This window comes from Notolabrus celidotus, chromosome 11 (genome assembly GCF_009762535.1).
Source record: "Notolabrus celidotus isolate fNotCel1 chromosome 11, fNotCel1.pri, whole genome shotgun sequence".
In the NCBI taxonomy this organism is placed as follows: domain Eukaryota; kingdom Metazoa; phylum Chordata; class Actinopteri; order Labriformes; family Labridae; genus Notolabrus; species Notolabrus celidotus.
Genome location: NC_048282.1, coordinates 24,376,600 through 24,401,397, shown reverse-complemented (window position 1 = coordinate 24,401,397; position 24,798 = coordinate 24,376,600). Strand labels below are relative to the sequence as shown.

General features: G+C 41.4%; 1 protein-coding gene and 1 long non-coding RNA gene across 3 annotated transcripts in view; one reads left to right on the top strand and one right to left on the bottom strand.

Moving 5' to 3' along the window:
• Positions 1–24,798, top strand: part of LOC117821433 (metabotropic glutamate receptor 7-like) — a 139,987-nt gene that overhangs the window by 77,639 nt on the left and 37,550 nt on the right. The window contains 5 exon segments of the mRNA XM_034695691.1: positions 7,713–7,929; positions 23,525–23,547; positions 23,549–23,619; positions 23,621–23,659; positions 24,214–24,368. Coding sequence (XP_034551582.1) covers positions 7,713–7,929; positions 23,525–23,547; positions 23,549–23,619; positions 23,621–23,659; positions 24,214–24,368 — 505 coding nt within the window.
• LOC117821434 overlaps positions 7,556–24,798 on the bottom strand; it is a 61,506-nt gene continuing 44,263 nt past the window's right edge. For both annotated transcript variants that reach the window (XR_004632970.1, XR_004632968.1), the window contains exon 5: positions 7,556–7,879. This is a non-coding gene — a long non-coding RNA (uncharacterized LOC117821434). The remainder of the gene's footprint in view (positions 7,880–24,798) is intronic.

Genomic DNA, 24,798 nt, shown 5'->3' with positions numbered 1-24,798 from the left:
CAAGTAAAGTACAGGTACTCTAAAAATGTGCTTAAGTACAGTACTCAAGTAAATTTACACAGTTACTGTCCACCACTGATGTTGGCTAGCATCTTCCAATTCAATCCACTTTATTTATATAGCACATTTAAAAAAACAATTAAGTTTAGCAAAATGCTGCACAGTGAGGTAAAATAAGTGAAAACATACAGAACATAAAATGCTGTCAGAGAATAACATAGAATAAAGTAAAATAATCATAATAAAACAAATAAAACACTAAAAAGAATAAAAACAACAACATCTTCCAAGTAACGATGGCATCTCACTTAATCAGGTGTGTGTTAAAGTTTGAGGGTGTCTCTGTGTTTTCCTCAATGGTTCTTTCACGCATTCAACATGTGTTGCTCTTGCCTGTAAGATCTTTGAAAGCCAAACATAGGTTTTATAGAATAGGAGTGTGGCACTGGAGTGTTGTAGTACTCGAGACTGGAGTACTACAACACTGTATTGTACGATGTAACATTTTTGTGTGAAGAGCCGGGGAGATATCAGTCTGAACATGATTCGCCCACACCCACATGGATTTGAGAAAAGGGTCTTAACAGCAAAATAAGATGCTTTCAAACTAGGTCTCCCGGTAGCTATGAATGACAGTTTCCACCCAGAGTTTTGAGGATGATTTATGAGACTTTTCATCTTTGAAACTGCGTATTCATTTTCACTGTCTCTAACCACTTTTCAGAGGGCTTTGCAGGCAGAATGGGCAGGATCTGTCTGTGGCTATGTAACACTATTCAGAGGAGCAATGTTCAGACAGAGCTCAGACTGAGTTAGGTTTTTTGTCTTGAAGCATCTTACAGCTAAGGCCATCTTTTTTGTTCAGCACAAGAAAAAAAGTAATAAACAAAACGCCTTTACTCTATCTGCTATAACAATCACTTCTCCAAGTCAGCAAAAAATGTTGCTCTGTGCCAGCTGGATTTGCGTATGAATAGCAGTTTGCTAAAAAGTTTGCAATTTTAACTTTAAAGATGATACGTCACCCACCATTTGCCCCTAAAGCAAGTTAATGCTGTTTGAATTTCATAAACATAACCACAAAAATATGATAACTATACTTATTTTGCCACAAGCACATGTCGTAGAAAAACATCCTTATCCCTTCTCTGAATAGGAATTTGCATAGCCAGTGAATTGAGTTTGCAGATAACTGGTTGATGAAAAAAAAACATTCTGGTCTCCCCCCTAAGTTTTAGAGCGAGGGTTTGATAAGAAGCAGGGAGAAAATTGGGAAGGAAGAAAAAGACCAAGGATCCTAGGGAGGGGAAAGTCAGGTAGCATGCGAGTAAATGACTAAGGGCAGATTGTCTCGGCTTGGGGGGAAACTGGCAGCCTGAAGCCCTCTGTGGGCAGGAAGTGTCTGCTGATCATCTGTGTGGGCGTGTCTGCATGCAGATAGATGTCAGGGAGGGAGGGAGAGACACACAGGGAGATGAGACTCACTCTTCTCCTCCTCTTAAGGGGCTGAAACACACCAAGGGGCGGAGAGGAGAGGAGAAGAGAGGAGAGGAGAGCGATGCTGAAAGTCACAGGTTGAGAGAGGGTACAATGAGGAAATGCAGCCTTCACCAAAAAGAGAGTTTGAGTGAGTGTGAGAGACACAGATGGGCAGGAAGAGAGGGGGAGAGAGTGACAGAGAAAGGGAGGGAAAGCTGTCGGTTCCCCTCCGCCTTATTCGGCTGTGTTGGCAGCGGCGTCTCTGGTGAGGACAGATTACCAAAGCCCAGCCTGAGGTTCCATGTACGGACACAGTCATTACCTCTGCTCTGCTAACAAACAGCACTGCTCTCTAAACACAAAGGCTGCCTGATCCCCTCCGTGTCACGTGGCTGCTGAGCCTTGATTTAACAGGAAAGATGTAAAACTTGATAACATTGCCATGTCTTTACAGGCCTGTTTATTGTACTATATTATTTTCTTTATAGGATATCGACCCGTTGCTGGTTTACAACGGCAGGATTTGCAGCTACAAATAAATCCTCCAACTGGGGATGTTGTCTGTGAGAAAATATTTATTCCATTAGGGACGGGCTTTGCAGTTTTTGAATGGCTTTCAAAATGGCTTCTTGGCTAGTCTAGTGGATCATACTTACAGTTTGTGTGTGCGTGTCATTGTGCTGGTGTCACGAGAACAATCTGTGCATTGGCATACGGCCGCAGACAGCACGGGGGGTTATGGAGCCGGGTCTGTCAGAACCCGCTGTCATTTCCGCCGTCGCCGTGGAGATGTTCGCAAACAGCCGAGTGGAGCTGACTGATGTCAAGATATACTTAGAGGCTAATCATGCAGCAAATAGAGGCGCAGGGATTCCTGCAACACAAACTGCCTGGCCGCACTTCCCGCCCCAGTTAGAGCCATTCATGGGAAACCTCTCAGCTCTGCCACTCATGCTTCATTTGCAGCAATGCCTTTTGAGCATTGCTATTGGATAAATGGATACCAAGCCCAGCCTGGGCAACACTCTAGTTTCCAGTGCCTAATTTTTGACACTGACTGTGTCCTCTCTGTGATGCCTTTTGTAGTGAGACGCTCTTTGTTTGAAAGATGGCCTCTTTTGATTGTGGTTAAAGAACCAATACACTGTCATATCTCTCTGTTTTCTGTGTCCCATCTTCTCATATCTGCAGATTTTCCTCTCCTCAGATGGCAAGGATAGATCGCTGCCATTACCCCAACTGAGAGTCGTGTTGTGCCATATGCCGCCTATTTTCCTTCAAATAAAATGTATTTTTTTTTCTACATGCACATGAGAGAAAAACCAAAGCAAGAGCATCACAGCAAGATTTGTTCTCTGCCTCGAGGAATCATCACCTTTACATTTGCAGAGTCGGACAGTTAGGGCACAAACACTACAGTCTCTCACCTCTCCTCTGAGCTGCCCGTGGTGGTGGTAGGGTGCTGCACATGAAAATGCAACGGAAAGGCCAAGGCGCTCTAATTAACTTCACCTGGCTGTCCCTCTTACTGTGAACGTGTCTAACCTTTACACAACCTCGCCTCGTCACCTCTCCTCTTAAACACCCAGGTTGAAATTCTCATTTAATGTCAATAAGCAGATTAACACCCCTCCCCCGAGTAGCCAAATGCCCCCCCTTCTTCCCTTGCTTTTTCTGAACCTTCTTTGGACTTCAGCAACAGATTTTTATGCAGGGCGGCCGCTGCACTTTGTGGTGGTAAATCAATAAAACAGTGTCCCCTATAACAGACCTCTGTGTTTTCCTTCCATCGATCCTGTCAGCCCAGATACATTCAAGAGCAAGCAAGGCGATTACCCTCAGCAATCTGAGCGTTGATCTATACTGCAAATGACAGGTGCCAGACATCAGCTTGGGTAATTGTGATACTGAATGGGGGCGTCGTTAATCATTCTTCACCTGAATTCATGTACTCATCACGGCTACTGAAGAATGCCGAACTTTGTGCAGGCATGGCTATCACCTCTTCGTCTGGACAATGCTGCCATCCTGGTGAGGATGTATTAAATGCTTAAAATCTAAAAGTGCTGTTGTGAAATGAGGATTGCAAAGACTATCTTGTGCAGCCACGAGACAGTTGATTTCCAAATATAGATGAAGGATTAGCAGAGACAATCCTGTTCTCATTTCAAGCTAATAATTTACAGAAATCGATTAAAAATGTAGATAAAATATCCATTCTCTGTGCCTTATTAGCTCCGCATTATCAAATTCAACCAATAAATTCACATCAGCTGCAATTTGTTGCAACAAGAGCTTATTTAGTTGAAACCTCTCTGGGAATCAATCATGTAACTCAAGTGGAAAAGCTCAACTTTATAATCTATTGAGGAAGACAGATCAGGAGATTTTGATTCACTTATTTCATAGAGGTGAAATTATTAACTTGCATTCCCCTTTCATAAGTGCTCTTACAGGAGAACAAAAAGGTTTCAAGATTCTTATCGGTATTGGTTATTCTGCATCACCTTGTATTCCGGCAAGTTTAATCCTCACACCTCGCCATTTTTCTCAATCAAGGTTTAGCACTCCAGTTATCTGGAGGTCAGAGTGGCAATTAAAAAAAGCACAGTCTGAAGATTTGAATGTTTGTGCTGAAAGTTAAAGCAGATTCCAGGGGAATAGGAAGTGTAGAATTTATATGCAGAGAGTACAAGCCTGGCACGAAGTACAAAAAAAAGACGTTGCCATGTTAAACGGCTCCCTGCAGCGAGTAGCTCCAGAGACACAAATGCAGAAGCAGCTTTCTGTTCCAGCTGGGGTGGAGATAGGACGAGATTCAACAAACCTATAACACCTTTTGACTCCTCAGCAAGTCTGTTAAGATACATCCCCCTCTGTCAAATGTTCCAAATTGATGCCTCACTTTTTAGATAGAAGAGTCTTTTTAAATGCAAATCACTGTTGCTGTTGCTTTTTCATTACTCTCTCTTTTTTCACCTGGCACACTCAATTTAAGCAGCCCTGAGGGGATTTAACCTGTGACACCTCAGCAGCATCCCCACCTGTGAATTTGTTTAATTGCACAGCAGATGTTGTGTTCGCTGATTTTGTAGTTGTGTTTCTTTTTTTTTTTAGGGCTGATTCAAAACATATTGAGTCATCTTGAGCTTGACCTCCTCTTCTGCTCCTCAATTTGTCAGCTTTGTGCGCTTGACTCGCTTTGAGTTGTGGGTCAAAGCTATAACTCACACTCGGAGAGTTGGAGCAATCCCATCAGCCAGCCGCTGTGTCCTCATTCCAGTGTTTCCCCCAGCGTCCGTCTGCGTTTGATCACTCTAACGGAAATGGATGGCATTCATACAGCGCTCAGATTAGACTGTGTGATGAGGTGCTGCGCCAGGGTTCAAGAGAAAAAGATGTCTGTCTATGCTTGTGCATCCAACGGTTTAATGCGAGGCCATACTGATCTCAAGCACAGCACCGGGTGTGATTGTAGTTTCAAAATGTCAAACAGAACTGCTGATGAGATGTTTAGGACTCTATCAGGCAGAAATGTGAACAAGCCTAAACTAGATCCCTTTATCCAGTTTAATTTATAACAGGTTCTTGATGATTTATTTAAGTCTGATTCATAGATCATTTCTACTTCTATCTCTCCATGATTGAAGCATGCAGGACTCACTGTGTATTACAGCAGAAAGAGGGGCCTTGCATCATTTGGCAGTTTAGTTGTTTGCAAGGGAAAAAAGTGTTATTAACAGGTATCTGAACATTTCATCCATTAGTTTTAAACTATTCACTCCTCAAAGCCTCTAATGTCAAACTCACGACGGTGCAGTTTAAGTAGAACAAAAAAAAACAAAACACAGACTGACTCACAGAATGACATTTCCCTGCTGTTAGTGGTGACGCTAGCTTAGCTAAAAGAACAGAGCTTTTTAAAGAAGAGGAACACCTGCAGACCATTAAGAGAACATTAGGTAGAGTGACTATCTTGCATTTTTCCAAACAACTTGATTGATGGTGTATACCCCTAAAAGAAATCCCTACTTATCCACATGTCCACTTTTCTGTTTATGTGTCAGTCACTCGTTGATAGAGGTAATTAACTGTAATTATATTCCTTTGTGTCAGAGGAAGCCAACTTCATTCACAAATTAGCCTCATTATTGCCATTGAGCACGCAAGAAAGTTCATTCTTGAACTTGGAAGCAGTATCCTTATTAAATCTTAATGTTAAAAAGTATGTTACAGATTGATTACAAACTGTTTACTCAATGGCTTCTTACCAATCTTTTTTCAGAGAGTTTTTAAAACATCTCACTGTGTCCCTCAGCAGATGGAGTTTTCTCACTTGCAGTGATTATAATCTCTATTACAGATTCAATATAAAAATGAAGAATCTGTATTTGGGAATCTTACATTTCAGGATTGGAAGTCTTTGGATTTTCATTTGTGGTATGTTTGTAGTTCAAGTAGTGTTAGCCAGTTGTGCTTTAGCAGGCTTTAGCAGGTGTGTGCATGGAAAGTGGAGAGCAAAAGCAGGCAGACCCCGATCTGCTAGAATGACACCCAATGTCCCAATGGTGGTAATCAGATGATAATTTTTGGCTAGTTCAGAAATTTTGACTTGAGCATCAAATCTGCTCAATGTTGCGTTATGAAAGCCAATCTGTGTTTAGATTTGCCAACTTAGAATGCATCAGAATTGCATTTTTTACTTTTTACAAGTCTAAGTCATGATGTTGATACTTTGCCTAAATACGCAGGGTTTGTAGCAGAAACAGAACAGCGAGATTGGAAAGTCAAGTGTTTGCATGTTGTGTCTGTAAATGATTTAATGAAGAGTACCAACTAGGCATGCTCTTAATGTAAAGTGTCTTGAGATAACCTTTTTAAATGATTAATAAAACTAAAAAATTTCTTCTTTATTTTAAAATTATATTTTTGGGCTTTTTTCGCCTTTATTGCTGAAGCGCTGTTTTGAGACCATAGACTGTATAAAATATGGACATAGTATCTGTGAAGTCACCCATCTATTGCTGAAGCGCTGTTTTGAGGCCAATTGTCGGCGGCAGCCATATTGCTTCTGTCAAGCGATTGTGACGTAAAGAGGCGGGCTTTGAGCCTCCTAGTCAACAGCTACAGTGTTCCCGCCTGTCAATCAAGTCAGCTATGCCTCTAATTGGAAGATTCGTAATCTCAATATCTTCAAAATTGCAGCGTTAGAAAAAAAGTCAGTGTGTGCCTACCAAGAAATGAGCTATCCAGACTACACTCGTCTTTTGTACCAGGCTGTAAACATGTTTATTTCTACTGTAAAAATCGCCTTTTTTAAATGGGTGTGTATGTGGTTTCCGGTACATCTGGAGCCAGCCTCAAGCGGATCCTCGATGAACTGCAGTTTTTAGCACTTCCGCATTGGACTCACTTTTTTAGACCGGAGGTTGCCACTTGGGAGAGACAGGAAACATGGGTAGAGAGAGACTTGGGGAAGACATGCATCGGTATGTGGGGGCTCTTAGATTGCTAGGCCACCAGCGCCCCAAATTAAATAATTTCAAATTAGAATTTATTGACTTTGTTTGAAGGATTTTTAAGCAGAGCATGGTGAACAATGCTCCATACACAGGTCACGGGTGATCTCCATGACACCTGAGCAATCCCAGTTTGCTGAAAAAGACCCTAAAGTCTGGTTCAGCTTTCTAGAAAATATGGGTAAGAAGACATTGAATTCAAATTATTATTATTATTATTATTATTATTATTATTATTATTATTATTATTATTATTATTATTATTATTATTTCCATTGAGTTATGCTTTAGAAAGAAAATTAAATGAATATGGGGTGATGGCTGAGCCCAGTGGTTAAATTATGTGCAATCCTGTATACAGAGGCTGGAGCCCTTGCAGCAAGGTTCAAGTACGACCCTCAGCCCTTTGCTGCATTTCATTATGCAGCCTTCCTTTCTAGTTTCCTACTCAATCCACTGTGATGTCATCTGAATAAAGGCATTAAAAGCCCCAAAATTACAAGCCTGTGAACAAGTTTAATCCTAAAAGAAATATATACTTGAAAATGTACCACATAAGTTTTTATTTTCAGTTTTTTCGACAATAAACAGGACGTTATTTAGCACTGTTTTTTTTTCAGAACAGTCACTGCAGCCACCAACTATAAATCTCCATCAGACTGGTACCAGCACATGACTAAACATTCCCCTTCCCTTCCCCTTTTTCTCTTCCAGATCCCGCAGATCAGCTATGCGTCAACAGCCCCGGAGTTGAGTGATGACAGACGCTATGACTTCTTCTCGCGTGTGGTTCCCCCAGACTCGTTCCAGGCGCAGGCGATGGTGGACATAATCCGAGCCCTGGGCTGGACCTACGTCTCCACCATTGCTTCAGAGGGCAGCTACGGAGAGAAAGGGGTGGAGGCCTTCACACAACTCTCCAAAGAAGCAGGTAAGAACAGCAGATAAGGGATGAGTATTAAAACCATTTGAAGTGTTTTTGTAACATTTTTAAACCCACTTGAATTTTTTTTTTAAAGAAGGATCAGTTTTTTGCGTTTCCAGCTCATCCTTAAATCTGTTTTTGGAGGATGAATTATTGATCAGTTTGGCAACTTCTGCTTTATTCCCCCAGTGAGTTTAAGAGTGTTAGAGGAAATGTAGACAGAGAAACAGCTTGCCACGTCACGATAATGAGCCTCTTCCAATGCCACTGTTTTTTAAATGCGACCATTTCAGTGTTTTGCACTCAGAAGAAAATTGTGTGAAATCGTCTGATGTGTTTCTCTCTGGCCAACAGAGAGGATGAAGAATGTTCCAGCAGAGCGTTCATTGGGGAGACTTGAGTTTTGTTTTACACTCTGGCTTTTCTGTTTCACTCAACCTCATTTTTTTATCCTTGCTGGTGAGAGCACAGAGCTCTGAGGACGGTAATGATGGTCAGTGAGATTTGCGGTCAGTCAGTTCAAACCACCCTGCTCTTGTTGGTGTGTACAATACAGCGATATTTAGATTGTTAGTGTTTGTGGAAAAGAAGTTTTCTTTGGAGAATTTCTCTTCTCATTTTTCCCTGAAAGTGTAGGATTAAAAAGAGAGAGGTAAACCACCGAATGCTCTTGAAAGTAAGCTATTAGAATTAGTCTTGTTTATTTTGCCTGTTAGCTTAACATTGATAATGATTGTTTTAAGTGGCAATGAACCTTTCTCAGGATTAACAATTAAACTGTTAGTTTGATTGGACTTTGAGAGATTAGATCAAGGCTGTTGAAGATTACTTACAAACAGAAATTCACATTCAGACAAGGTGTTGTGTTTCTGCCTGTAACTGGGCTGAATGCTGTGTATGAATCACCTGGGGTCTCATTTATATTAGGGATGCACCTATCCTACTTTTTAGATCCCGATACCGATATCGATACCTGGGCTTTGGTATCTGCCGATACCGCTTCTAGCCGATCCAAACCTGGTATTGATTTAACAATCTCTATTCCTTAATGTGAGGATAAAACTAAGAATCATGTTTTGGCAACTTCAGGCTTTTCTGACTTGATGGTGAACTGTACATGCGTCCTAGTGGTAAACCAGAGGCTGGAATCCCTTAATTTCAAGGATCCAGAACAATTAAATCCAATAACCTGTCCGTTTTTTCACACTTTGAATCCATTTATAGGAGGTTTGTTGCTTCTTTGCAGTAGGCTACAGCTGGCGTAACTTCTTCCTTTGGGCTTCCATTATATTTTTCAGCACGACTGCCATCTGTCGAAACATTACAACTGCACATGTTGCAAGTTTCCGGCGGAGTTGTCATGCTCCACTGGCCAAAAATGCACAGACTGGCCGGCGCTGATGACTTAGGAGACGCACATGGCTGTTGTAAACACAGAAAAGCATAGAACTGAGATGAATAGATCTGCCATATGGATCGGCACTATATCTCGGCCCTTTGTCACCGATATCTGATCTAACTTTTTGAGTCCGATCTAGCCGTTATCAATACCAGGATCGGACGGTGCATCCCTAATTTATAAACGTTCCTTATGCAGAAAACAGGGCCTGAAACAGACGTAAGCCAGTTTTCCCGCCAAGTTTTGTGATTTATAAAAACAACTTGATGGGAAAATGTGACTACCGGTAAGCTAACTCTGACTCATGCTTACCCTCATTTTAGAGGCTGGGGAAATTGGCGACACAGGTGATGAGAGGGAGAACTGAAGTCAGATTATATTTTAATGACTTTCACACATTTAATTTAATTGAATAACAACATTAACAGACCCACGTCACTATCATCACTAAAACTAGCCTACTTCATTTGAATATGTGACTGTGTTGAGCCGTTTCCAATAAGCTGTCATTAAAAGATAAAAGCGTGTCTGAGAGTTCATAAAGTATTTCATCAGCTTTGTCTCACCGTCACATTTCTCCTAAGTGTATACGAAACACACGGGACCGTATCCTAACGTGTTCGTCGGGAGGGTAAAAACCAAAGTAACATCAGAAGACCTAAAGCAACTGTGGAACAAAGTGACAGTCATATTTCCAATGTTCCTAATGCTGTGCAGAGTCACTAAGTGTAATTACACTTTTAATAAAGACAGCTGTGTGACGCACACGAAGCGCAGAGACACGGTTGACGGCCTGCCTCACACTCATCATATCTTCATCACCTGCAGGTATTACTGTTAATGAGGAAGTGTGGAAGTAAAGCCATGATGAGCGTCACAGTTATATCCTAAATATCATCATAATCTGTCAAAGCCCAGGCCAAGGCTGCCCGTGATGAAAACAAACACATTAAAACTTATATTCAAGATCAAACTTCTGTACGATTATATCAGAGAGAGGAGATGGCTGAAGGACGTGACTCTCTCGTAATGTGAAATAACAGGTGTCTCCTGTAAACATGAAACACTGCATAATAAACTAATAATTTTGACATAGAGTGGTCTAGACCTCCTGTGTTTGTAAAAGTGTCTTGAGATAACGCTTGTTGTGATTTGGCGCTATACAAATAAAGATGATTGATTTGCAGTGAGACCTGTGCGTAATGATGAATGATGGATGCTCTGGCACTGCTGAGGGATACATGAATGCTGCCAGCGACGTGGAGTCACTCAATATTATTATTTATTGTTATTGTGTCCCTCCTACAGTAAGAAACAAACACTAAGTAGTCTGTGACCTCTACTTCATCCACGAGGACCACGGTTTGTGTGTCAGAAGCGTTATTTCCTCTGGCTTCGTCTCTGTTGTTGCTGTGATTCACCGTGAGAACCTATAATCTTCTGGCTCATTTGTATGCATTTTCATTCATAAAGCGGTTTGCATTGACCGTATATGGTTGAATGTGGGCATGAAAAGGGCGGAATACGAGGCTGAACTACGTGCGCATAGCTCCAGGGGTTTGTGATTTATAAACGTAACGTTGAGTAAAGTTTGCTGCGAACGGTTTTATAAATCAGAATTTTTATTGGGCGCACGCGCACATTTCCGGGTTTTTGGAGTATGTATACTTTTAGTAGGGATTCTACTGTTTTAGAAATGAGGCCCCTGCTCTCCACAGTGGTGCTGTTGCTGGCATGTGTTGGTGGGGACATGTGAATCAGCAGTCATTGCTGTCACCAGGACACACTCAGAGTCCTTACAGCACACTGAGCAGGCTATCTCAAAGACCTAGACAGCCGCCGCCGGCTACTTGTTCATAAATATGTGATAACTTTGGACTGCTAATTCTATCAACAAGCTTTAAAAACTCACTTACAGCAGACATTCTCAGCTTTCCATTGATACCACATGTCTCATTCATATTCCAAATAAATTCAGGAGAGTCTGGCGTCCCCAAAGATGGTCTAGGTCTTTAAGGGTTAAATCATGTGTTGTGCTTCTGAAAGTCTGTAGTGACTTTCTAAAGTTGCTGCTGTAGGATTTGATCAAGATCATGACAAGGATACATGTCTACATGATGTAAAGTCAGCATGTGGTGCACAAAAGGACAGTGATTGCAGGACTGGTTTTGATGCCCGAGAGGTGGTAATTTCTGTGATCAGAACTCAGCTTTTATGCATCTTTTGCTGAAATTTCCCCAAGATGAATGTTTAACATATGCCCCACATGAGCAACAATAGCACAATCAGAAAACGTAATGTTAGTGTTTGTGAGATAATGGTAGAGAAATACCTCAGCATTAAAACCGTCAGTCTCGTGTTCTGTATCTCCCGCAAGCAAGACTCATCCTGGACTTACAAAAAGGGAGACTGACTAATCAGGGAATTACGTGTGTGTTGAGTTACAAGAAATTACAAACAAGTCGTAAGAGTCACCAACTCCTGCTGGGGCTCCAACTGAATCAAACGGATGGATTAATCACAGTAGTGTTACCATGTCCATGTGGTTTATACAAGAGATGTTCCAGTAACATCTTTCCTCCCCAACATCCATTCGAACACATCACTTAAGAAGTCTTGATTGTGAGCAAACTCAGAAACTATGGAAAAAAAGTATCCATGTTGTTATAGAAAACACTCATTGTTGTATTGATTGTTATCCAAACATAATAATAAGCCTTTGACCAGCTGTGTTTTGGGGGGTATAATAAATCTGGTATTTGATTTCCAGCAAATTCATCCACACCTGATACCATTACCAATTATGAATGTCAGAACATTCTCAGTATGAAGGCAAATCCAACGAATCACTGTTAACAAGCTTGCACTACTGTGCTAGCTTCTCATGACAACATTTGCAGATTTGAGTGCAAGCTGTCCCAAGAATCGAACAATCACGTTTTATGTAGCTTTAATTTTGATAATATTGTGATCATCAGGAATTACCTGTGAAGTTCTCAGCTGCCTGAACAGTTGTGAAAAACATGATCCTAATTGTAAAAAAACAAGAGAGCGGACCCTTAACATAGGTTCACTGAAGACTGAAATATTCTAAAAGAGAGGATCAAGAATTTTATGATTATTAGTACTGTAAAATCCAGACTAAAGGCCACACCAGTATAAAAGAGGAAGTTGGTTTTCAGGGGTCTCCCAGAGGGAAAAGGTTTAAACTGTCCTCCTAGGTGAAAGTTCTCATTGTGTTTGGGAGCGTGCAGTTTCTATGCAGCTGTCGACCTCTGTCTAGTGTATGTTGTATCATATTCTCAAAAACAACTAAATAACAGTCTGGCGTCATGGTCTGATACAAAACACTCTGCTTTTTAACACTTCACAACAGCGTCATACAATCTTGGCTACATGATAGCCTCCACAAACACCAGGTCAATATTGAGCAATATTCTGGTAAATTTTAGGCTCCATTGACAACATTGATTAATATCCCTCAAGAGCATTCTGTGGCTCCCCTCCCAGTTCCAAACAAGTTTCGTGTAAGTTATTGTTGCTTGTCAAAAAACATGTTTATCTACTCCTAACACATGTCAAGTTCCAGGTCGAAGTGTCCCAGCACTATTGTTGAACTTCTGGGAAATTCTACCATTTCTAACTCTCAGACAGTTGCACAATGCCTGAATGTTCCAGCTCATGGCCTTGTACAGGTCTGATACCAAACCTCCGGATGATATCCAATCTCCCAATATATTCCCTCCTCTGGGGGTTACCAAACCCACAACAATAACGTTTGTAGCATTAATAAAAGTGAAGGCGAAAAAAACATATCTTATATGGGGAAAAAAATCCTCCACGACCCCACATGCTGAAGGCATGCATGGTGATCGCGCAGAAAGGCATGCATCAATGATATACATTTGTATTAGCTTAGTACATATGTGAATGGTAATACTGCATTACACCCTTGTTTGTGATACATAAAACATTTCATACATAGTACCATATACATAGTGCAAATGTTTTGGCCCATCTCACTATGTATCCAACATGCTTTGTGTAGCAAAGCAGTCGCTTGCTGCTTGGAACGCCATCAATTAATCTTTATTTGTATAGCGCAAAATCACAACAAACGTTATCTCAAGACGCTTTTACAAACATAGGAGGTCTAGACTACTCTATGTCAAATTATGAACAGAGACCCAACACCAAGACAGGATAAGACTGAGTCTGACCCCACCTTAATCCATCATGAGCATTGCACATCGCAGTATTAGGCTAGTTACAGTGGCGAGGAAAAACTTCCTTTTAACAGGCAGAAACCTCGAACAGAACCAGACTCATATTAGACAGCCATCATGCCTCGACCGAGTTGGGTCTTGAAAGAGGGATAGAGGAGAATAAGAGATAGAGGGAGCGGTGATAGTGATGAGACGAGTAGTAGAAGCTGTTGCCGCTGGAGTCCAGCACGTCCGTATCAGCTGGAGTCCAGAACGTCCACAGCAGGAGGATGCATACTTATCTCTGCATTTTATACTGGTATATTGGTGGCACCTGTGTATGGTGTTTACTTTAAGATGACAGAAAAGGTATAATAGTGCATCTATACCAAATGTATGGTATGTTTGGCTCTCTTGTATTAGCATTCCTCTACTAGCTAGCAAGCCAATCAAGTAGATGCTGTGTGTTATTGTTACTGAAACTAGTTAGATTAGGAAAAAATAAAAAATATCTGCTTATGAATCTCTATGAAAAATGTACAGTATTTGTCAATACAACTAGTCTGTGATGACCAAACGCAGCTTTATCGCAGAATGTTACATTCCACAGCACTTCATTATAAATATGTTTTGCTAATAATCAAGTGTTTTCTCTATTTCTCCATAATGTACAACTGGCTGTTATTGTAACCATGTCCAGTATGTAAAATCGCAATAACGTTAAGATCATCTGATTCGGGTAAAGGTAATGTTTTTAATCCAACTATCTCTGCTGCTGTCACAGCCAGCAGGCAGCAGCATACACTGAGCTGCCACCACAGTGATGGCAACCACGCACGATGAGGGAACAAACAAACTGCTCGCTTGATTCATCTATATTTTACCTCAGTCACCCACATCCAGCCTGTACATCCTGTCAAGAGGTTTTCAAAAAGTGTCTTCCTACAGATACACAAGAAAAATCTGGAGGCCTATTTTGGCCTTACTTTCACATGATTCTGCTTTTGAATGAAACCAATTAATTTTGATTATACTGAGCATATTTTTGTGTCCATACTCTACATATTTTCCTCTTATAGGAAAATTAACTTTTTAAAGGCTGTGATTTTTTTGAAGTAGTTTAAATCAGTTTCAACCAAATACATTTATCCTGTTAGTGCCATAGACTCTATATAAAATGGACGTCATCTCGCTCGGCTCGAAGTGAGGCTGCCACAAAAACTGCTCCCCCTAGTGGCTGGCTGCAGTATAGGTAAAAACTCTGTCTCCCCCATTCAAATGGTGCTGGGGTCAAACTTTAAAGAATAAATACACGTCGTACGAATGTTTCTCACATCCGTATGCTGTGGTGATATGTAGTTATTATTTGTCTGTTTTGTGTTGAAGGCCTCTTTTTTCTGAAAAGTTTATTTTTCATTAGATATTAGAGGTTAAAAAACAGGGTTTTACATCCGGTTTTACTTTGATTGACAGCTGCCGTAGAGAGAAACTGCGTAGGACATTGGGACAGTACGCTGTAGGGCGGAGCTTGTTACCGTGGAAACACACAAATTCCCTACTGCGCAGACTTTACAAGATGGCAGCTTTCTGGAACGGGATATTTTGGCTTCAAAACCGTACAATGGGAAAAGTTGGAGCGATGCTGTCCATTATATACAGTCTATGGCTCGTGCTCCCTGAGAAGCTCCGCCCCAAAATTTTGAAGATGTACGCTATAAGGGAAACAACTCCAACAACTCAACAATCAAATGTGATCCAGCCGAGTTCAGTTTTAGTACCTGAGGGCGAGTTAGCTTAAATAGCAGACACGTTTTATTAAAGTGGTGTAGCTATGTTTCAGTGGACACGAAGGAGGCAGGTTTGAAGTATGCAGGGCAGGGTTCCTGTTGGTATTTGTGTTGTGTGGCTAGCACCAAGCTATTTTATCTGTTTGCTGTTTATCTTGACCCCCACGTACATTTTTTTGGCATACTTTTCTGCAACAGACAGCTAGCAGACCCTTAGGAGATGTTAGCTAAATTTAACAAAAGATACTCTGAATTTGAATCACACGCTTCATCTTTCCCTAGACTAATTCCCATTACACTCACCACAATAGGTGAGCTGTTTAACACATATTTTGCTGCTTCTCACCTCAACCTCCGTGAATCCCAAACAGTTTCTTGTACATCTGTAGGAGTGATCTCTGTCTCTTCTCGCAGACTAATGTGTGGATACCACTAAAAAAGGAGGCTAATGATATCCCACAGGCACCCCTTAGAAGTCCAGTGTGCATGAATATTTTATCTGTGTGCATTCGTGTCCAGTGTGATCACTCATTAAAACTTTAAGAAGCTGTTTGTGGCTGTGTAATTCGCATCGACAGAGCGAGAGGGGAAGTGTAGGATGGAGAGGAAAAGCCCTGATTTAAGGCTTATTTTAGAAGTTCCAGCTCCTCTCATATCCTGTGATAAACACGTTTTCTTCACACTGGTTTCCTCAGATGCATTTTCTACTGATGTTCCTCTTTTTTCTTATGCAAAGAGCAGTAAGCCTGCTGATATTATTATGACTCTTGAACAGCTACACAAGGAGAATGAAATTATAAGCCATTGTTGTTGTTGACTCATCCTGTTGCTGCTGAGCTGCAGTCACTTTCCAGTATTTTGTATTCATATACAAATGGGAATTACTTTCTGTAAAGAGAAGCTCCCACTACCCAAGGCATTTTATCTTTAATAAACACATTAATTATGTAATAGCATAGGATTCATCCAAATGCAGCGGTTCTGCACCAGCACTGACTGGAATCTGTTGAATTGAATAAAAAACAGACTACTCAGGAAAGATGGAAAGAGAGACAATCTGTCAACAGCTGTAAGTGTGTTTTAAGGAGGTATGTTCTAAAAGAAATGTCCTACCTGCAGAAAATAATATTGTTGTTTGGATGATTGTGCAACACCCCTCTGAGTTGATCCATGAGGCCTTGATTTTTGTTTTTTTCAGTCTGTGGTTTCCCTGGTTGGTTGCAGTAAAATGTCAGATGCATTTGCAGGAATCTCGCTTCACCACTTCAAGGTGAAACCATCTAACGGACTAATGCAATATGGTTGTCCATTACCTCAAGCTGAGACTGGAGTGATGGTCAGCCTGTATTGATCTATTTTGTTTGTGTGTGTTTTTTCTTTTCTTTTCTTTTTTCTCTTTTTTTGCTCCACGTTCTCCCCCCCTGTTTCGGCACTGTTCCATTTTGCACCTTCATCCTGGCTCCAGGTTGAAGTTGGCAGAGATTAATCTTGTTTGTATTTTTCTGTGTCTGTCTGGACTCAGGCCAGAGCAATGGAGCTCAGGTTTTTGTTTTTTTTCCCATTTCATAAAAAGACTTGCATTTGAGGAAAACCACCCACAAAGTATCACTGTGGAATTGATTGCAGCAAGTTGCCAACACGATGCGTTTTGTTAGATCTGAGCAGTGAGGGAAACACAAACTGCCAGTAAAGAACAGCTCTTATATTTAGCAGTAGCAGAGGAACCCTGGTGCATCTGCAAACAGCGTAAAAATAGACCATGATACATGTGCATGACCCTATATGACATTGACGAGCCCCTCACCGGCAGTGAAAAGGATATGGAAGGTTGCACAGATGTAGAATGTGAATGTCGGCCGCCTGTCAGCCAGTTTTGATGTGCTCCCACGTGCTCATGCAGGGAGGCTGGAGGGAGCAGGTCTGCCTTGTGACTGTGGAGGTGATAAATATAATTGCAGCATTATGGATCCCCTGGAGGCTCGGGTTTTGAGGGTGTTGAGTAGACGAGTGGGGGGTCGAATCCATCAAGAGCCTCTAATTTAAAGGGATTTGTATTTCACTAAAGCAAAATGGCGAGGCAGGATTCTTCACCCCGGAGTGCATTTTCAGAACCGAGGGCATTGAGGATGAATAATTGAAGCAGTTAATGCAGTGCATGACCTATGGCACTCAGACAGATAAGCAGAGAACTTCCAACAGCCTGATGAATTTAGCCATCATGATCATTACGCTGTCTCTGATATATTACTCTAACGTGGAGCAGAGGGTAGAAGTTCACTGTGTGTATAGTTTTCATGTTATTGGGTGTCGTGATGGGTAGGTTATGAAGTTCAGCTCAAACTTTTTAATGTCAGAAGTGGGCGTCTCATTTCTAATATTTTTCTTAAGTGCTGTAAATGCAGGAAATACAATGCAGCCGAGCGGATCAATCACAGGGCTTGCGGCCCGCGCTGATTCTATGGGTAGTTACATTTTGGAGGAGGTACACGTCAGCTACGTGCGTAGGCCTCTGCGTAGGTACGGGAGCTACGCGGACCCCCAGCTTAGGCTACACCGTCAATTCAATGCAGAAGTATAAATCAGCCTTAAGTGTATAACCAACCGGTGATCTGTGTCTGCTCAGCCTTTTAGAAAAACAAGAAGCTGGGAACGGGCATGGAAGTGAGGCTATCAACCCCTGCAGATAGGGTCAATGTAATTTGGCTGGTAAGAAACAACAATCCCAAATTAGTGTCGCTGTAAGTGAAAGTTATGTTAAGAGTATTTTCACAGCTTTTCCGTCAGGAAACCCATTTGTTGTTTTTGCACCATTTGGGGGACGCAACACATACTCACATTGACACGAATGTTTGGGTTGGACTATTTTAGAATTAGCTAAATTACATGGTTGAATCGACCCCGTCTGCATCAGTTGACAGCCTTGTTTCTGTGCCGATACTCTGCCCAGTTTCTCAATAAAGGGGGCCGAGGTGACCATGATCCCCTGTGGCTAATACACTTACTATTGACAAGTACCTCATACAACCCCACTTCAAAAAACTGAAATATCCCTTGAAGCTAAAAAACATCACATTCAATATGTTGTCCGACCTCTAAAGAAAGAAAACATGTTGAAGCTGTTTAGAGTTGTTTGAACATGGGGATTACAGCATTCTTTTTCTGAGAGCGTCTCCTTGAAGGCATTGATCAGTGTTGGAATCAGTTGCACACCTGAAAAGGAGCCACACCAAATGTGTGGAGAAAAACAGAGAACTCAAGTGAGAATAAGTGCTTAACCTCCCCACAGCTGGCTGATCACTGTGAAAAGATGGTGTGAATGCCTTATTATTTATTTATTTATTAATATTCTTACATCAGTGTTGCAGTCGAGTCACCAAACCTTGAGTCAGAGCTGAGTCTTGAATCTTCAGTGTTCAAGTCTGAGTTGCATTAGAGTCAATAGAGACGAAGCCGAGTCCCCATAGTCCGAGTCAAGTCCTCATTATTAGTATTATTATTTATTTCACGGAGGGCAGCTGTTTTACTCAAACTATTGACTGTTTGAACTTGGACTGACTCTGCGGGACTCTTTTGATGTGTAGAAAACACATTTCATTTTATTTCATCAAAATTACATTTAAACACATTCTACCGGCTTTTCCGGAGATTTAATTATCAATGAAGTCACAGCACTGTGTGTTGTGTAAATATGAATATCACTTCTCTTAATTAGGGGGTGCACTCCTGATTCTGCTGCAGTGCAATCAGTGCAGGTGTTGAATAATCTCAAAAATACCTGCAGCCTGACCGCTGTTAATCAGAATTTAAACTAAGGAAACATCTTGGACCCAATGGTTGAGTCACTTTAGTTGCTAATACCGTTAGCTTGCTAACACAGTAACATAATCAATAGCCTAACTTTAGCATCTCACATACTTTTCTGGGTTCATGCTGGATAGATGTCTCTTAAAGTTTAAGCTTGCCCTCATCTTCTCCTTCATGGTTCTTTTAAGGCGTTTTTCGACCAGAGGAACTTTCCCCTGGAACTATGTGCGTTTCGACCGGTGGACCCAGGGTCTAAATTTAGTTCAGGGGTAGATAATCTCCCCCATAAAATCCCTGGGGGTAGTACTTTTCAAAGGTCCCGTGGCTTTTGGAGGGCAGGGCCTGCAATGCAGAACGTGTCTGATTGGTAGATTACCTGCAGTGTTTTTATTCCGCCCGCCGTCCACAATAACATCACACACATCTGTGATTCACTTGATTTTTCTTTCTTTACTTGTTTTTTTCGTTCTATCTTTTTGTATGTGTTTACTTTTCAAAAAAAAAAGAAGCTGTGATTCACTTGATTAAGCAGCTTGTAACAGTAGTCTTCTCTCAGCCCACCACAAATGCGTCTCCATCGGTGTTACAGTTTTAAAAGTGACCCTGTAAACTGGAGATCTTCAGCTGAATGTGTCAGTGTTTGTGGAGTTTACACAGCTGTTGAAACACAGAGGGAGTTCCTGGGAATGCAAACTATTTTTTTTTTTAATTAAGATTCAAAATATCCGATATTTAATGATCGATTTGATAAATGGCATTCGTCTTTGTTTTACTGCCCTCTACTGGTCTAGTGGTGTAGTGCATTTACCTTTTTTCCCCCTCCATACATCACTGGCCTGATTTGCAAAATCTACCCGGGACTTCAGCCCGTGGTCGAAACACAGACAACATTGGAGGCACAAAACCTTTTAGTTCAGGGTAAAGTAGTTCTGGGGGCTAAAAGACCCCGGTACTCTTGGATATGCACCTTTACATATCAAAAATGTTGCTGCTCTTACCTGTAATCTCTGTAAAATCTTTGAAAGCAAAATCCAGGATTTGCAGCATCTATTTACCCTGGCAGGAACTGCAGCTGAGCAAGATAGCACAGGAACACACATGCAGGCAAACACACATGCCAGCCCTTGCTCTAAACTGAATAGTTTTTATAAAAGAATAGTTAAAATTCTAACATTAACGTTCAAACAGTCCATATTGTAAAAGTCCAAGCCCTTCTCTCTATTATCTGAGTCCTGATGCAGTCTAAGTCATCAGTGCTTAAGTCATTAGTCAGACTCAAGTCAGAGTCTTGGACTCGAGTACTGCAGCACAGACTTGCATATATACAGACACACATTATTTAAATTTTGATCAGGTCACAAAGTATTCTTATGTTTTTTGTTTTTTTTTTCGCCCATTTAGATAACACCAAGCATCTAGAACGCTTTAGTGAATAGTTTCAATTGAAATTAGAACAATTCTCATGAAAAAGTCTACTATAAATGATTTGCAATTAGTCTCAATTATGCATTTGTCCTCCCTAATAGTTACTTAAATCAGTCACTACAAAAGATCACATTGTTTGCTTGCATCATGGGGGGTGAAGTCACAAGGCAGCTCTTCAGCTATTAACAACCAGTGTGAGTGTTGCTGATAATTCTTTCCCACACATGTTGAGACCTGACCATGGGTGGTTACTGACAAAGGGGGTGTTGAGCGTCAGCAGCCACAGTTGTCTATTTTCAGCCTCGGATGTCCAGTGTGGCTATTGATCTTTACTGCTTTAGTTAAGCGTCAGCAGCTTGCAGATAGTGATAATAGCAATTTTTGTGGTCGGATTTCATTTCCGCTAAAATATTGCACTGGCTTACTCTACAGAGCCATCATTTCAACATTCCAGTTTGAACTCTAGGAAGTCTGGGAAGGAATAACTGATTGAAAAACAGCTCTGCCTCCTTCACTTGATTCTGAATCAGCCGCACAAACATGCAGTGTTGGACAAGGATTATTGTCCCTTGCTGTGTATGGAGCCAACGGAAGTGTCAATCAAATGTAATCTGCCACGCCCACACTTTTTAAAAAGTCTGCAGCGAATCAAGCTGTTCTTTTAACTTGTTTTTCTCTGTTTGATTTAAGGGTTTATTTACACTCTGATTTCTTTGGATGCTTAAAGACATACTTAACTTTTCAATTATGAATGCATTTTAGGGATTTCAAGCCAAATTTCCAGAGGCTTTAGATATTTGCTTTACTACATTATTACTATACCATCCTCTGTCTTAGATAAGACTTCAGTGAGTTGGAGTAAAACTACCCCCCTCCTCCAAAGCCTGAAATTCATCTGTCTCACATCACACCCTCTCCAGCCAAGACGGACACACAGCTCTTCTTTAAACCCACTATTTGAGTCGAGAGCTCTTTCATGTCCAGGAGACACTCGTGACAGGTGGAGGCGGTCCGACCCACGGCAGAATACTCTGAAAGTACAGATACAATACTCTCATTTCCATCATGCCTGCCCTCCTCTGACTGACTGAACGTCTGGCTGACTGACAGATGAGGTATTCTGCAGGCGTTCAATAATTTAGCCACCGCTGCTACACTGCCGGGCCGCAGCCTTCAGGGCAGACTTAAGCCCACAGTATGTTCAGCTCTGTTTTTGTGAAGATGGGATCTGCTCCAAGAGCTTCTTATCTTCATCAGTGGCTCCTGTGGTCTCTGTCTGTATTATTGGCTGTTGTGACCTATAATATATCCCTCTTCAAGACTGTTATACCATTATACCTCTTCACACAAGCCCACAGGATGTTTTTTTTTTCTTTTTCATATGGAGTTAATGCATTTTCATGAGACTTTTTTTCTTCCTTCTCCTCTCTGGAATTAATGTGTGTACATGCTGTACCTGCCCTCTGGAACTGAAAGGTGCCATTAATACCTCAGATTCAGATATTATCCAGTGAAAGAGATTCCTAAAACCGAAGCCTGGACTTGTAGTGTCATATTGAGGGCTTTCTGGCTGAAATAAACTGAAATCTCTGTGCAGATATAGAGCTTTAGTGTCGTCCCTTGGAGACCTACAACGCTGGCTGTGCTGCACAAATAACACCGGGCACGTTGCACTCTAACACGATACCGCAAACCCTCAAGCAACAGCTAGACCATTTGCGGGATCTCCATTTTTATGTTTAGCCCACTTAGGGAGGATAACAGCAGCCATCCCAGCGGGTCTTTTGTCTGGAACCAAGAAACATTTCTAAGTCTGCTGCTAACACTTAAAAATGGATAGTTAAGAGGAGGATCAGCAGTTGTCATTTTGCAATTTTGTGCCTTTAGAAATGCCACAGCAAACCGTGACTGGATATGTGTGATCTGCCAGCTAAAGCTGTTTATATCAACGTAATGAGCCAAGGAGACTGGGCAATTAGAGATTCCTTCCATTTCTCTGTCTACTCAGGGAAACTCAACTGAAAGGTTATTGGGTAGGCTATTAAAATGGTTGAGTGGGAGAATTTTAATTGGTTTGGGTAGAGTTTTGCTGTTGACTCAGGACGCAGGCTGCTGCCTCCAGTCTAGACCTACAGTAGTAATGATGTCCTCTCTAGCACAGGTGATCACATTATCTGTTCTTACAGGGTGCCTCAAAGGTTAGCTCGTCCTCCACACGTTTAATTACAACAGTGGGTTGATGCAAAACTCTTTTGGTATTATTTTTTGAGAGAGATAATTCAGGCTCTGTATTAGTAATGAGCTGTTTAAGATGACCCCCGGAAACTGTATCTTGCAAACTGCTAAAAGCCAAGTGTAATAATATGAACACTGCAAAATATGTTACAACTATTTAGCGATGCATGGGGCAATCTGTACTCTTCATCCTGTACAAACTCATTAGCAGTGACCTGCCTGAGAGTGATTTATTGTCAGTATTAATTTCCTCTTAGTTTTTTTTATTGCTGGGCTCTGCTATCTGATTGGTTCAGGGTTGAACAAAAGATGTCGGATAACGGCTTTAAATGAAAAGTCAATATCAAGCTGTTGGATTTTCTGGTATCATAAAGTGAAATCTGAGGCTTTATGTCCTTCTGAAGTGGACCATTGAATTGTTATTGCCGATTTGTTTCTGTCTCACTTTAAATGGTTTTGGTGCTCAGTCAGAGGGCGCGTTTTAGAGCTGTATAGCACGCTGCTGTGGTTTTCAGCTCATTGCCAAAGTATAATGTATACACTGTTAGACTATCATTTAGAGTCTATAGCAGCAAGCATGACGGCACCATCAAAGTCTCACTGTTGTGTTACATGTTTATATTTCCATAGGGGATAAAAAGCAGCTATTGTGACCCCAGGCCTTTGTTTGTGTATGAGAGTGAGAGAATGAATGAGATCATCCCAGAGGCCCTTATCATTTATTACTTCTTTCCCATTAAAAAAAGGTGGAATCTGCATCGCCCAGTCTTTTGAAAATCCCTCACAACCCCAAGCTGGAGGATTATGACAAAGCCATCCAACAACTGCTGGAAAGCAGCACTCGCGGGCAGTCTCATCTTCGCCAGTGAGGAAGATATACGGTGAGTAGTGCAACACATTGATGGGCGTTGATGACTTGCCATGTTGAGGTCTTTAATCTTTGAGTAGCAGCTCCCAAGACAGACTGGAGGCACAGATTTACCATGCGCGCTACACAAACATACCTCCGACAACACAAACACAAGCGTGCCTCAGAGGAGAAGAGGGAACGGAGATCTCGACAAAGCAACAAAGATATTGTTTCATTTACAGCAGCCCATGGGAACTGGAGTTAAGACACACAGAATGAAACATTTAGTACCTGTAAATTCAAAAAGAAGAAGCCAGTAGTTGATTGTGAAACATAAGGAAGACGCCTGCTGCTCTCTGTTATCTTTAAATAAAAGATGGCAGAAAACAAACATTGCTACAAGAACATAAAAACCCTTTCCCTCCTTTTCCTCTCACATCCAATAAGAATCATTAAATAGCTGCACATGACAGAGCTGCAGTATCCAAACAACACCTCTGAGCTAACTGTGCCTTTGTGTAATAGATATTGGACTGCATCCACCTCCTGTTCTCTCTCCTAATTCACACATGGATGTCCTTGCAGGGGAGTTCTCAATGCCACCAAGAGGGCCAATCAGGTGGGTCATTTCCTGTGGATTGGATCTGACAGCTGGGGGGCCAAGAGCAGCCCGATCCACCAGCTCGAGGATGTAGCTGTGGGAGCAGTTACCATACTGCCCAAACGCTCCTCTATCGAAGGTACACACACACACACACACACACACACACACACACACACACACACACACACACACACACACACACACACACACACACACACACACACACACACACAGATGCACAAACGCACACTGCATGCTTCACCAAAGGCTGAGTTTTCTACAGCTCTATAAGGGAGCGGATACTGTTGTGAGAAATTGCCTTCATGTTATTTTTTTTTTTTTCCTAAATCATACGTGATAACCTGCAGACTAAATATAGACTTTAAATGTTTAAAGTCTGAAAACATTCTATCAAAATGGCCTGAAATAATGATTGATGATTGCTATAATGATTCCATGTTTCTACCGTAGCAAGAAACAGACAAACTAGGAACATACATGTTTGTGTTTTCAGTGAGTGACCACGTGTAATGCACCAGATGGAAGAAGAAGAAGAGAGTGGTTGT